This window comes from Mus musculus, chromosome 14 (assembly GCF_000001635.26).
Source record: "Mus musculus strain C57BL/6J chromosome 14, GRCm38.p6 C57BL/6J".
NCBI lineage: Eukaryota > Metazoa > Chordata > Mammalia > Rodentia > Muridae > Mus > Mus musculus.
The window spans coordinates 54,936,176-54,950,252 of NC_000080.6; the positions used below are offsets into that span (position 1 = coordinate 54,936,176).

Genomic DNA, 14,077 nt, shown 5'->3' on the forward strand with positions numbered 1-14,077 from the left:
AGTTCCCACCTCCCTTAAAGGAAAAGAGAGAAAGACCCAGCCAAATAAGAGGGTTAAGGTTATGGGAGGGGGCATAGACATCCCTCAGGCTTTGGTTGCTGGGGACTCCTTGCTCTGCCTGTCTCTCTCCTAACCCCCCAATTCCTCTGGTTTCTTCCCCATCTCTCCCTTTCCTTGTTCCTTCTTCCCTTCTTCAGGGTGGGTTAGGCTGGAGGAAGAGGAGGGTTAACCACCTCTCTCTCACCCCTCCCCATGCCTCCTAGGGGCCCTGCAGGCCAGGGAAGAGGCACTCTGGGCACAGCTGGGTGAAGCCCATCCGGGCAAGCCTTCCCTGGTTACTACTGCCTTTCCCCAGAGTCCTACAGCAGGCCCCTGCTTCACTTTCAGGCTCCTGTCTGCTTCTCTAACCAGATTTCTGTTTCCCTTCCTGGGCTGCTGGGAATCTGGTGAGGGAGAGTCTGTGTCCCGTGAGCCTCACAGAGATGTTCAGTGCTTGGGATCGCCGGGAACGGCCCCCAGAGGAAGGAGCAGCTGCAGGGCTCCAGGGCTTCGGAGTGGACAAGACCTTCCTGTCTTCCCTCAAAGGCATCCTGCTGGAAACTGAGCTGGTAACAGCTGCCTTCCCCAACCTCGTGCCCCCACCTCTCCCATCCCAGCCCCCTGGCATGACTCTGGGCTGGCCTCCTGTGCTCACCATTTTCCACCCCCCTTCTCAGGTTTTCTGTCGTTCCACTCACAGGCTTTACCTCCTGCAACTCCCAGCTTTCCGGCCGCTTCTCTATCTGGAGGCAGTCTTAGCATGCATCATTCACCGCAAGACGGAAGTTAGATGGAAAGATAGCTTTCGAGGATACTGAGGGAGTGAGCTGGGGTGAGGGTGGGAAGAGGAAGAGGAAGCACAGGAAGAAGGCCAGTCTGTTTCCCTCCAGCTTCTAGGAAGGCTACTTCTTTTTTTTTTTTTTTTTTTTTTTTTTTTTTTTTTTCCATTTTTTATTAGGTATTTCGCTCATTTACATTTGCAATGCTATACCAAAAGTCCCCCATAGCCACCCACCCCCTCTCCCCTACCCACCCACTCCCCTTTTATGGCCCTGGCGTTCCCCTGTACTGGGGCATATAAAGTTTGCGTGTCCAATGGGCCGGAAGGCTACTTCTTGACATGTCTAAGTTTAAGTATCCAAGAGGGCAGATCTCCGGCAGCCACACTTTATCTGTCAGTAGTGGCCCATTGCCATCTAGTCTCAGGCTTGCCCTGGTTACTGAGCAAGATCACAGTGCTCACCCAGGCTGTCGTTCCTATCTGCCGGTCTATAAGTTAGCAAGATCCTGCCTTCTAAGCCTCTCTCAGCATGGAATCTGCTCTTGGCATCTGACTTTTAGCCATCAGGAATAGGGAAAGCTTTGTAGGGCAGAGGTACTGTGGGCTGGTGTGTACCTTGTGTTCTGTGTCCCCCGGGGACTTCCCTGGGGCTCTGCGGATACCAAACTGATGGAGTTGCTGAGATTCCTGGGATAGCAGGAGTGGGAGGATGGAGATGCCCTTGATGGTCCCTGACACTAGGGATGAGTCACTTCTGTGTCTTCACTGAGAACTCTTCCTTCTCAGTGAGGCTGGGGTAGAAGTACCAGCTGAGAAGAGGAGCCCCCTAACCACAGGCAAACCATGGCCTGGCCTACGCATGTGTCTCCTCAGAAAGCTCCCCGTACTTGGTCCTGCAGGCCCTGACCTTCATCATCTTCATTTGCTTCACGGCCTCCATCTCTGCCTACATGGCTGCAGCGTTGCTAGAGTTCCTCATCACACTGGCCTTCCTCTTCCTCTGCGCCACGCAGTACTACCAGCGCTTCGATAGGCTCAACTGGCCTTGTCTGGTGAGGAACGTTGCCTCTCCCACCCCCATCCTGGTCTCTTCCTTCTCCTTGTTTGCCCAATTTTCCTATAGCCCTGTGACTCCCCTTCATTTCTACAACTGAGCTGTGCTTTGACTCGCGTTGTGTCCTGTGCTCAGACGTGAATTTTTGACACCCATGAGTGTGCCCTTGTCAAGGGGGATTGTCAAGGAGTATGTACAGACCTTAGACCTGTCCTCCCACACATAAAAGGCCTAGCTCAGTCCCGCTCCATGTGGTCTGTTTCCTGGTCTCCCCTCTGCCTCCTGGTTGATCTAGATTTATCTGCTTCCATCCTCTCTGGGTAAGGTTCTGAGCTCACTTCCTTGGAAATATTTGACATGTCCGGAGGCATCCTTGGGCAGGAATTCAGTCTCCGAGGAGCAGACAGGAAAATAGGCAGGAATTCAGTCTCTGAGGGCCAGATAGGGAAAGCTGACTAGTTTGGAAGATCTCCAGGTAATGATCCCTTCCAGCATCCTCCGAACCATCTTCCCCCTGCCTCTGGCTCCCCAGGACTTCCTCCGGTGTCTCAGCGCCATCGTCATCTTCCTGGTGGTCTCCTTTGCTGCTGTGACCTCGAGGGAGGGAGCTGCCATTGCTGCTTTTGTGAGTTCATTCCTACAGCACTCTCCAGCACCCAGGACTTGAGGCTGGCATTGGCACATTTCTGGTGCCTAAAACAAATCGTATGCCCGCTCATACATCATTCTGTCACTTCTGGTCCCCATTCTCCCTCTCCTAGTCTGATGGCCTCTGCTGCCCCACCCCCATCCCTCTCCATAGGTTTTTGGCATCATCCTGGTCTCCGTCTTTGCCTATGATGCATTCAAGATCTACCGAACTGAGCTGATGCCCAGTACCACTGAGGGTGAGTTGTCTGTGCCCTGAGAGAGGAGATGTCCCTACCTCTTGTCCCAGATACCACAGGCATACATGGTTTCCCTGCCTTGCTGCCTCTCCACAGGGGACCAGCAGTGATTCCAGGGTTACCTGGCTCCCACGACCAGACACAAGGAACCGTGGAGCCCATCTTTGTCATCTTTGAATTCACCGAACCCCAAGTACCCACCATCTATATTCCACGTTTTCAGAGATGTGCGCTTGAGAAGTCCCAGGCACCTGTGGGAACTGGTGAAGTTCTGGAGGCTGGGGCAGGTTGTTGCTGGGCCTCCAAGTTACTCCCAAATTAAAAAAAAAAAAATCAAATCCTAGTGGTGGGTCTTCTTCCTTATACAGACTAGGAAGCCAAAGAGTTATTCATGGGAGCGTGCTTTAGAGAGCCAAGATCCCTCTGTGGGGTGAGGTGGGGCGGCTTAGATAGAGGAAACTGAAACTTTTGCACCTCAGCCCGACACATCAGAGGAATGTGAGATTACCAAAATGCTATATGCCAGGCTGTTCGGGAGTGAGATGTCTAGGCCTTCCTGATCTACCAAGCAACAGTCTAACACACCTGTTAGACACCGGCTACAGCCCTTTTCTGGGGTTTGTGTAGAGCTCCCCCTTGTGGTATGGGGAGGGCTGGGCAGCAGACCATAGTGGAGAGGAGTGCCAAAGGTCTTAGGAGAAATTCCTAAAATACCAGCACCTGAAAGAAAAGTCCTTAGGTGTGAGCTGGTCACGTGCCCTCATTCTACGGGAAAGAAACCTGGGGCTTAACTGTGGGGGAAGTGGCCTCCTGGAGGCAAAGCTGGCTCCAGAACATCTTGACCTTGGAACAGTACTGTCTTGATCCTTTTTTGAGTCCTTTTGAAGCTCTGAAAACAAGGGGCCCATCCCTTTGCCAGTGTGCCCCCTTCCTAGCTTGCCACATTCTCAGAACACGTTTGCTGAGTGTTTCCTGTCTGCAGAGCCTATGCTCAGGACCGGAGATTTAGAGGTGACGGTTGGGCCTGAAAGGGCAAATCGACTTGGAAAGGAGTTTGAGACAGAAAGGGCCTGGTCCCTGATAGTCTACCTCCCCACCTGGCTGGAGGGACCCACCATGGTTCATCTGTGTGGCTCCGTTCCAGCTGACTTCTTGCCCCCTCTCTTTAATGCTTTACTCTTCTGAAATGCCTTTCCTCCTTCCAATGAGCCTTTCTGTCGCGGGCTCTGGCTGCGAGCTCTGACTGTCCCCCAGATCTTGAACTTGGGGGAATGTGACATGCTTTCCTGTGATGACTATACTTCTCTTAGTTGATTTTCCTGCCTTCTGTTTCCTCTCTTCCTATCGTTGTGTTCTGTTACACCATCGGGCCTGGCAGTCATTCCAGGGAAGGAGCCTACTGGACTTTGGGTTTCTCTGGATTCTGTTCATGGTTCTCCGGCTTCCTGCATAGTCTATGCTTGAGTCTAGATGATTGACTGCCCTTGGTCAGGAGGATGGAGGTAGGGTGGGCAGAGTCTCAGAGGAGAGATGGAAAGGCTGGGCTGGGGAAGTGGGGAGAAGATTGTAGGTTTTAAAGGGTAGAAAAGGGTCTGGAAAACCTTGTCCAAATGCCCAGAGGACGGCAAGGTTTGCTTTCCAGCCAGAGATCTCAGCTCCATCCCTGAGCACCTGTGTGTCTAGTCCTCCAAGGGGAGAGAGACAGAGAGAGAGAGAGACAGAGAGAGACAGACAGATAGAGACAGAGACAGACAGAGACAGACATAGAGAAAGACACAGAGAGAGAGAGAGACAGATATAGAGAAAGACACACAGAGACAGAGAGACAGAAACAGAGAGAGACAGACATAGAGAAAGATACAGAGATAGAGAGAGACATACACAGAGACATAGAGAGACAGACAGAGACAGACATTGAGAAAGACACACAGAGAGGCAGAGAGACAGAGAGAAAGACACAGACAGATAGACAGACATAGAGAGACACACACAGAAACACACAGAGAGGCACACAGATAGACAGATAGACAGAGAGACAGACACAGAGAGACATAGACACACACACAGACACACATACAGACACACACATACACACACACACACACACACACACACAGAGAGAGAGAGAGGAAAGAGAGAGTTGGACTTGTGCCTAGCTGTGGGTCTGTCCATGCACCTATGTATGTCCATGTGAAGGATACAAAATGAAGACTGTCCCCATTTGGTCCATACCCCATATTGCTTTGGGCTTGGCATCATCTGGTCCCTGAGTCCTGGAATGTCCTCATGGTGAGGCCAGACTCACAGAGCTAGGGCAGATGTTGGGGTGGGAAGATGTACCCTGTGGGCTCCATCTAAGGAGCTGGGTCGAGTGTGGTCTCAGCTGTTTCCTGGGTGTCCCACAGCAGTTTCCTGTGCATCCATCCCCAGCAGTGCAGAGACTCTTTGGGTACCAGTGGAAAGATCATCTTGGAGAGAACACATGGCCCGGGGCAACTTTAATTTCTGCCAGCTAAGAGGACGAGCTGGGGAAGGTTGGCTTCCAGCTCGTCAGCAAACTTCCATCCCCCTGGATCTGACTTGGCTCGCTTTCAGTGCCTCTGTTCTTTGGACTCATTGAGGGGTTGTTGTTTTCTTGTCTTTGAGGTGAGCTCTCACGCTACCCAGGCTGGCTTTAAACTTGCCTTCTAGCTGAGCCTGCCTCTTGCCTCCACCTCCCATCTGAGGCTTGGCCATCCCTCACACCTGGATTTGTTTCCCCCACGTTTGGAAAGTTTCCCTTTCTATACTTGCACAACGACCAAGTGGAGCTGGGGCTGTAGCTGTGCTGCCTGAGGCAAGACACCTCACTTCTCTCTCGGCTTCCACAGACCATGGGGTGCTTCAGATCTTACAGCTCTGACAGTCCCTGCTGTGGCCACCCTCCTCCTGGACCACCAAAATTCCCACCCCAGAGAGACGCTTGGTAGGAAGGACAGGGTGCAGGCAGAGTCGAACGTTTATGTTTATTGTGGATTGGCCACAGCGAGGGTCTGCTGGAGAGGTTATTCCTCGTCGTGCATCTTCTGCTGAGAAAGGAGTAAGAGATGTGAGGTCAGTGGGTACGATGGCCTGGGGAGGAATTTCTAGGGATTTCAGTGGCTCTAATAAAATGCCCTTGGGAAGGGAGGGGTTGAACCTCAGCAGTCTTGAAGTCTCATGATATCAGTGCTTGTAGTTTAGAACACAGATCTGGGGCCCACTTCAAGTGGGAGAGTGGACTCTCAGGTTACAGGTGTCTGTGGGACCCTTCGGTTGTATGTATGCCTATTCTATGTCTAAATGCACATGGGATACACACGTAGCTGTTCAGAGCATCATGCTTGCAGGGGCATCCTGATGAGCGCGTGACTAGCAGTTCCAAGGGAGGAACTCACCTTGGCACCAATGTCCCGGCTCTTGGCCCGCAGCTTGTTGACCTGGGACTCGGCGATGTCCGCCCTCTCCTCCGCCTCATCCAGCTCGTGCTGCACCTTGCGGAACTTGGACAGGTTGGTGTTGGCCTGCTCCTCCTATGAGCCGGTAAAGGGGGTAAAGGGGAGGGGAGACTCGGGTGAGGAGAACTCTGGGATGGGCTCTCAGGTTCTCCTGGTCCATGTCCCTCAGCCACTCCTCACTCAGTTTCTGCAACAGCCTTCCCAGGGATGTCCTGTTTGGCACTCTCCTCAAACGTGCTCAGTGTTCAAGACCCGTCATCGCTACCCACTGCCCGGAATGAACCTGTGCTGCCCTGCGTGCTCTGAGAATCCACATCCACTGCATCTATTCCAGTTGTGCCTCAGACAGATGCCTGCAGACTTGGGGGTTTTCTGCACATCTGGGCTCATCCACACCACACCCACATGTTCCTGTCCACCCAAGTGTCTTCTTTTACCCTGGGTTCCTATCCAGGCTCAACGCCAACTCTTGGCCCCTTGCTGTCCTGCATCTCAATGCTCTTCCTTAGTCTTATGGTATATGGACTGTAATTAACTAGTGGACAGATGTAGGGCAGGAACAGCACTGATCTTTGGACCTTAGGGTGCTAGATACAATTCTGATCATACTTGAAGAATAAATGTCTGAGCTGATGGTTGGAGCAGACTCTGGTCTCAGCCCCACTGTGGCAAATGCTCACTGGTTCTCACTAGCAGGTGTGCGGATAAAAGACGGAGACGAAACTCTGAACTCACCGCCTCCTCAGCCTGGCGCTTGTAGGCCTTCACCTTCAACTGTAGCTTGTCCACCAGGTCCTGCAGCCGCATTAAGTTCTTCTTGTCTTCCTCTGTCTGAAGGTGGGTGGGAGGGATGGAGGAGCCAGTTTTGGGGAGAGAAGCAATTGTGGTTATCAGTCCCTCCTCCCTTACTCTATTCCTCTCGCCAGGCCTCAGAGGCCTCACCCTCCGGTGGCTCAGGTCAAGGGGTCGTAGGACGAAAGGATTTTTCAGTTAGAGAATCACAAATTAATGAGTGTCTGGGTGCTGGAAATGAGGGGAGGTTCTCAGAGCCACTGGGAACTTCAATTTATTTATTTATTTGTTTATTTTTATTTGCATTGGTGTTTTGCCTGCATGTATGTCTGTGTGAGGGTGTCTGACTCTGGGATCACAGACAGTTGTGAGCTGCCATGTGGGTGCTGGGAATTGAACCCGGGTTCACTGAAAGAGCCGTGAGTGCTCTTAATCACTGAGCCATTTCTTCAAACTCCCTGCCACTCCCAGGAACCTCTTACTATGGTCATATGGAGACAGAGGGTCTGCCTGGTAAATAGAGTTTCCCTTGCAGTAACGTGGGCAATTTCAGCCAGTGGTTCAAAGTGATCATAAGAGGAATAGTACAGAAAGCTGGTGTTATCACCATCTAGATTATTCTATCTAACATAGCCCAATATTCTGGCACCTTCTCCTGAGCCAGAATTTGGGCAGCAGGGTCTGTGGCTCCAGTGCCCCTTGGTCATTCCTGTCTCCATGTCATTTAATGTTCTAAGATACCATTGCCCCTTAGTCCACAATAGATCTGCAATCTCTACCATGTGCCTCTTGTACACCCTCTTAGGTGGACCAATGCACCAATCCCCTTAGGCTTCTCCTCCCAGACACTGAAAATAGCCAATCTCCACTATACAGATGGCATTCTCAGACACTCTGTGATGGTGCCCTAAGGCCTAGGTGTCCCATCAGAGAAACTGCAGCTAGCATCGAAAGGTACTGGTGTGAAGTGGTGCCTGGCATTAGTGAGTGATGGCACAGCACACCAGAGCCCTGTTTGCGCCCACAGGTGGGCTTGTAAAGCCATTGCTCCATCCTGATCAGCCCTGCCCAACCTGGTAGGTGAGCTCCTTGATGCGCCGCTCGCTCTTCCTCATGCCCTTCACCGACTCTGCATTGCGCTTCTGCTCAGCCTCCAGCTCATTCTCCAGCTCCCGGACCCGGGCCTCCAGCTTCTGCAGCTGCTTCTTGCCGCCCTTGAGGGCGATCTGCTCTGCCTCGTCCAGACGGTGCTGCAAGTCCTTGATGGTCTGCTCCATGTTCTTCTTCATGCGCTCCAGGTGGGCGCTGGTGTCCTGCTCCTTCTTCAGCTCCTCAGCCATCATTGCGGCCTGTGTGTGGGAGAGGAGAGCATGTGGTCTGCTCAGGTCCTCGTGGGCTCACTGCCCAGGCTAGGGAGATGCTGCTCTGGAGTGGGTAGGCAGGGGAGGGGACTCACATCTGTGATGGCCTTCTTGGCCTTCTCCTCTGCGTTCCTACACTCCTGCACTGCCTCCTCTACTTCTGTCTGGAGTTGGGTCAGGTCTGACTCCATCTTCTTCTTCTGGTTGATGAGGCTGGTGTTCTAGAAAAAAATATCAAATGCACACTTTATTGCTTAGTTCCATAGTTTTTTTTTTTTCAGAAAAAATTAAAAGAGGCTGTTGAAAAAGAAGAAGGTGGAAGAGGATGAAGAAGAGGAAGAGGGAGAGGAGGAAGAGGAGGAGGGGTAGGAGGAGAGGGAGGAAGAGGAGCAGGAGGAGGAGGGGAAGGAGGAAGAGGAGGAAGATTGGGACGAGGAAGGGAAGGAGGAAGAGGGAGAGGGGAAAGATGAAAAAGTCATCTAAGGCTGAGGAGATGGCTCATGGCTTGGGCAGAAAATCACCTGCCACTCAAGCATGAGGGTCTGAGTTCAGATCTCCAGAACCCATGAGGAAGCTGATGTCATGGTGCACACCTGTAACCTCAGTGACCAGAGGTCAGACCCAGATGGAACTCTGAAGCTCACTGGTCAGCCCACCCATCCAGCTGGTGAGCCCCACATTCAGTGAGATAGTTAGTTCACCTCAGAAGATAAGATGGACAATGACAGAGGAAGACACCCAGTGTTAACCTCTGGCCTCCTCACACGTGCACATATATGTGCACATGTCTTGTGCACCCATGTGCACACATGTAAACATGTACAAATAACACTAATAGAAAATTAAAGAAGCCTGGCCCCCAGAATATTCTAATATGCTAAATTATGGAACAAAGCCACAGAAGGCACTGCAATAGTTCAGCACAAACACTCATCTGGAGTAGGACTGGATACAGTGGGAATGTGCATAGCAGTGTTCTTCCCATCGTTTGCCTGGCAAGAGGATGTAGTTCTGCTTCTTAAAAATGTCTTTCCCCCACCCGTGCATGTGTGTGCATGTGCACGTATGTGTATGTGTGTGCACATGTGTATGTGTGTGCATATCTGTGTATGTATGTGTGTGCATGTGCATGTATGTGTGTGTACATGTGTGTATGTGTGTGTGCATATGTGTGTATACATGTGTATGTGTGAGTGTGTATGTACATATCTGTGTGTGCACATGTAGTGTGTGTGCATGCACATGAGCATATGAGTGAATATGTACATGTGAGTACAGGTGCCCACAGAGGTCACAGGCCTCAGATCTTCTGGAATTGAGTTGTAGGAGATTGTGAGCCACCTGATTTGGGTGCTGTGGACCAAATTTTTGGGGTCCTGTGAAAGAACAGTAAACATGCTTAACTGCTGAGTCATCTCTCCAGCCCCAGTTACACATTTTTAAATTCCCCAGCTCCTATCTTTACAAATCAAGTTGGAGGCTGTCTTGTAGATCAGGGTATCAGATGACAAAAGGCAATCTGTGGTTCCCAGATTTGTGACTCACAGGTGCACTACCATTCAGCCGTGACACACTTAGCTTCTAAGTCTGTTCCTCTTGCTGGAGACAATGGTTCTCCCAGCTGCTACTAACAGATGAGAGCTGACCCAAGAAGTGAGATACTTTGCAATGCCGCTTGACTTGGTCTAAAATTATCCCGGTCTCTGACTCTCAGTGGGTTTCTGCACAGGGTCCCCAACTCTGTCACCTGCGAGTGCAGCAGCTGCACCCGCTCGCTGGTCTCAATCAGCTCCTGCTCTGCCAGCTTCCGAGACCGCTCCGTCTGCTCCACCACAGCCCGCAGCTCCTCCAGCTCCGCCTGCAGCAGGTTGTTGCGCCGTTCCACGATGGCGATGTTCTCCTTCAGGTCGTCATTGGCATGGACAGCATCATCCAGCTGGAGCTGGGTGTCCTGTGGGGAAAGTATGATGGTAAAGGGCCTGGACCTCATGCCAACAGACCTCCATCTTGAGTCTGGCACACGTCACCTCTTGTCATCAGGAAGATAAGCACCTATTTCATTATCTTACTCTCTTGTCCTGAGGCTCGACTGGTCCAGAGTGCACTGTTCCTCGTGCCTACAAACCCAGGAGGCAGAAAGTTCCCACTTTCTCATACTTACGTTAGTCCATTTATTCCCTGTCATTTACTATCTCCTATTCAAGCATTAACCAGTCTCAGCCCTCTTAGCTTCCAAGAGCAGACAAGATTGGGTTATATTCAGAGTGGTGTGTTGTGGACCTTTATCATCTTTCTGGGCACTATACATATTCTGACTTACCACTTTCTAGAGGCCTGGCTCCTGTTACCTTCAAGTGAGCTTGAGAATTCTTCAGGTGTTTCTGTGCCTCTGAGGCTATTCTATTGGCCTGGCTGAGCTGGATCTCCATCTCGTTGAGGTCGCCCTCCATCTTCTTCTTCACCCGCAGGGCCTCATTGCGGCTGCGTGTCTCCGCATCCAGGGAGGTCTGCAGGGAGTCCACCATCCGCAGGTGGTTGCGCTTGGCCTGCTCCATCTCCTCATCCTTCTCTGCCAGCTTCCTTTCGATCTCTGCCTTGATCTGGTTGAACTCCAGCTGGGCACGGAGGATCTTGCCCTCCTCGTGCTCCAGGGAGGCCTGGAAAGCGGAGAGGAGTCAGAGGTGGGTAACTAAGGCTGACTTGGGTTGGGTATGGAGAAGGAGAGGATGGCAGACTAGGACTGTGGCCTAGGAAGGTGCTGTGGTGATAGGTCCTGTACCTAGACGACTGTGGGAGAGAAAGTGCTGAGCCTCCAGGGCCTGACTCCTGGATCTTCCTCTATAAAGGAGAGGATTAGGACTTCTCTTATATTTTTCATTGTGAGCCTAGCCTTTAATGGTTGAGCCATCTCTACAGCCGAATTAAGACTTCTCAGTCATCAGGCCTTTGGGACTAACATAGCAGGAGTTCCTGACCCATCTGACTAAAAACAAAAAATCACAGTAAAGGTTGAAGTGTCTATAGCCCTAATCCCGGGCTGTCCCAAGTTCTTAGAAATGCGCAGCAAGCATGGCTAGTAAGTGCTTGACTGTGTTATTTTACTCAGTCTTCATAATTATCATATACATAATCCTATGAGGTTTATACATTAATTCCATCTTATAGATGAGGGCAGCAAGGCACACAGAGGGTCTCAAGACAGGGTTCAAACCTAGGTCATTTGACCCTGGAGCCTGTGTTCCTACCCAGTGGTTTGAGCTGATATTATGATAGCCCGATTCCAGCCAGGAAGCAAGCAAGCCTTCTGTCCTACAAACCAGACTGTGGCATTGTACAATGTGAGGAACTCAACTTTGGGGGAAGTCATTGTTCCTGGGTATCTAAGAATACCCATGGTGACTGTCTACTAAGAATGGGAGCCAATAGATTTGTGTCCTGGGGTCAGGGTGACTTCTGTGAGGCGGTAAGACAGGATACAGCAGGACAGGCTGGAGAGTGCCTAGTTAGGCCCTTACCTCAGCCTCCTCCAGGGCTGACTGCAGCTCCAGCTTCTCCACCTCCAGCTGTTTGCGGATCTTCTCCAGCTCGTGCACGTTTTTCCCCCCTTCTCCCAGCTGTTCAGTCAGGTCTGAGATCTCCTCTGAGGATCAGAGGACCAGAAAGATCAATATGCCTTGCCCCACTTCCCTTTCCCTGAGGCTCTTCCCTGTCCCCCAGCTCGCCCACCCTGGAGGTTCTTGTTCTCCCGCTTGAAGGTCTCCAGGTGCTCCAGAGACTCCTCATAGGCGTTCTTGAGCTTGAAGAGCTCTGTGCTCAGGGAGCGCGCCTCCTTCTGGGAAGACTCCAGCTCTGACTGCGACTCCTCATACTTCTGCTTCCACTCAGCCAGGATCTGCAGGGAAGGAGCGCCCTGTGACCAGAACTGCCCAGGCCCCTCTCCTGACTCAGCCCTCCTCCCCCACCTCCAAGGAACATGCTGTGGCCTTGAGCTGGCACTGACCCCACCAGCAGCATGCACAGTGTCTGCAGCCCCACCGTGAGCCTACCTTGTCAAAGTTCCTCTGCTTCTTGTCCAGGGCTGCGGCGGCGGCATTGGAGCGCTCCACGTCCACCATCAGGTCCTCGATCTCATTCTGCAGCCTGTGCTTGGTCTTCTCCAGGGAGGAACACTTGGCGTTGACGGCCTCCACTGCCTCCTCTGCATCCTGCAGCCTCTGAGCCAGCTTCTTCCTGTCCAGGGGAATGTATGTGACTGTACTTGGAGCCACAAGGACGTGAGATGATCTCCTCCTTCCGAGTGTTGATGGGAAAGACCCAGCTTCTCCCCACAGTTCCCTAAGATGTTGGAACCCCAGCCTAGAGGATGTGAGGGCTACTGGAGCCTAGAACAGAGACGTCCATCACAGGCTGCTCAGACTCTCCCACACATACATCACATCTGTGTGACTGTGCACCCCCACCCGCTTCCCTCAGGCCCAGGCTGCATGATGATAGCTCCTCTGACCAACAAGCTTTTTGCTCGTCTTATACGTGAGTGTCAGGTATAACCCGGGCCAAAAGCTCACCCGTCAAAGGAAGTAAGCAAGGGCCAGCCAGGCGTTACAGGTTGCAGGACTCAGGCTTTCTACCAAACACTCCCATGGCTCACCAGGTCTCCCCATCCTCTGTTCTCCCACCCCAAAGCTCTTTCCTGCATCTACTCTGCCTGTCTCCACAGCAGACGCTCTGCTCCATTCTCTTGGCAAATCCAGGGGCAGCCACAGTGGACTCACTTGGCTTCCTCCAGCTCCTCCGTCCTCTGTATGGCATCCGTCTCATACTTGGTCCTCCACTGGGCCACCTCTGAGTTGGCCTTGGACAGGACACGCTGTAGCTCAGCCTTGGCCTCCATTTCTTCTTCATACTGTTCCCTCAGCAGGTCACAGTCATGCCGGGATGATTGCAGTGCGTGGGCCAGGGCGTTCTTGGCCTGGGAAGAGGTGGGCATCAAGGAGATTGGAGCAAACCCAACCCTCCAGTCTCTAGATTCTTATGCGTATTTACTTCAGTCAAGACCCAGATTCACCCACATGAAGTGGAGTCTCAATGTCTTTGAGTGATTTCCATTTGCCTACCTCTCTCCTTTACCAATAAGGAGTCATTAAATGATCAGGAGGGCTGACCATTTAGTAGGGAGATAGGTTACCAGGTTACCTCTGGCATCCAGGTGCACTCTTGGAGGTAACAGTGTGTCCAGTGATGCCACGGAGTCTGTCCCACTGCCATTATATGGGCCTCACCTTGCCTTCCTCCTCCAGTTGCCTCTTGAGGTCCTCCATCTGCTGGGTGTAGGAGAGCTTGCCTCGGGTCAGCTGGGAAATCAATGCCTCCTTTTCTTCCAGTTGCCTAGCCAACTCCCCTGCAGGTGGAATGAAGGGTTCTTGGGCCATGGAAGGGGGAAACCAAAGCTACCAGGGGCAGGCTAGGGGACGGTAAGGGGCACCCACCGTTCTCTGTCTGCAGCTTGGCTCGCTGTGTGGTGAAGTCATTGAGGGAGCGCTGGGCTTCTTCCAGCTTCACGCGGTACTCATTGGCCTGGTCCTCCAGTGTCCGGGACACTTTCTCCAGGTTGGCCTGCAGGCATTAATGAGCAGAGGAAAGGTGAATGTGGAAAGGGCCACGACTGGCAGGGAGGAGGGGAGCTGCTG

At 52.1% G+C, this 14,077-nt stretch overlaps 2 protein-coding genes and 1 non-coding gene across 8 annotated transcripts in view; 1 reads left to right on the forward strand and 2 right to left on the reverse strand.

Moving 5' to 3' along the window:
- Cmtm5 (CKLF-like MARVEL transmembrane domain containing 5) lies at positions 1–6,870 on the forward strand. 3 transcript variants are annotated; one of them, XM_017316162.2, is made up of 6 exons: positions 1–608; positions 1,720–1,872; positions 2,407–2,499; positions 2,677–2,761; positions 2,858–6,291; positions 6,434–6,870. In XM_017316162.2, exons 1-5 carry the CDS (start codon positions 483–485, stop codon positions 2,869–2,871), a joined length of 471 nt encoding a protein of 156 aa, XP_017171651.1. In that variant the 5' UTR covers positions 1–482; the 3' UTR covers positions 2,872–6,291; positions 6,434–6,870. The 3 variants fall into 3 exon arrangements, with proteins under 3 accessions (XP_017171651.1, NP_080342.1, NP_083666.1); NM_026066.2 differs by lacking the exon at positions 6,434–6,870 and having other exon boundaries at positions 295–608; positions 2,858–3,102; NM_029390.1 differs by lacking the exons at positions 1,720–1,872; positions 6,434–6,870 and having other exon boundaries at positions 322–608; positions 2,858–3,002.
- Positions 5,746–14,077, reverse strand: part of Myh6 (myosin, heavy polypeptide 6, cardiac muscle, alpha) — a 26,097-nt gene continuing 17,765 nt past the window's right edge. For 2 of the 4 annotated variants that reach the window (NM_010856.4, NM_001164171.1), the window contains exons 27-39: positions 13,877–14,003; positions 13,670–13,788; positions 13,163–13,359; positions 12,437–12,620; positions 12,117–12,282; positions 11,906–12,030; positions 10,739–11,047; positions 10,138–10,341; positions 8,486–8,611; positions 8,103–8,378; positions 6,973–7,068; positions 6,178–6,312; positions 5,746–5,826 (exon numbers count right to left, since the gene is read on the reverse strand). In NM_010856.4, coding sequence (NP_034986.1) covers positions 5,806–5,826; positions 6,178–6,312; positions 6,973–7,068; positions 8,103–8,378; positions 8,486–8,611; positions 10,138–10,341; positions 10,739–11,047; positions 11,906–12,030; positions 12,117–12,282; positions 12,437–12,620; positions 13,163–13,359; positions 13,670–13,788; positions 13,877–14,003 — 2,085 coding nt within the window. In that variant the 3' untranslated portion in view covers positions 5,746–5,805. Of the gene's footprint in view, positions 5,830–6,177; positions 6,313–6,972; positions 7,069–8,102; positions 8,379–8,485; positions 8,612–10,137; positions 10,342–10,738; positions 11,048–11,905; positions 12,031–12,116; positions 12,283–12,436; positions 12,621–13,162; positions 13,360–13,669; positions 13,789–13,876; positions 14,004–14,077 lie in introns of all 4 variants that reach the window. The other 2 variants (XM_006518678.3, XM_006518677.1) reach the window with 1 other exon arrangement.
- On the reverse strand, positions 12,885–12,967 carry Mir208a (microRNA 208a). The gene has a single exon (NR_029724.1). It is a non-coding gene; the product is annotated as a microRNA 208a (primary transcript).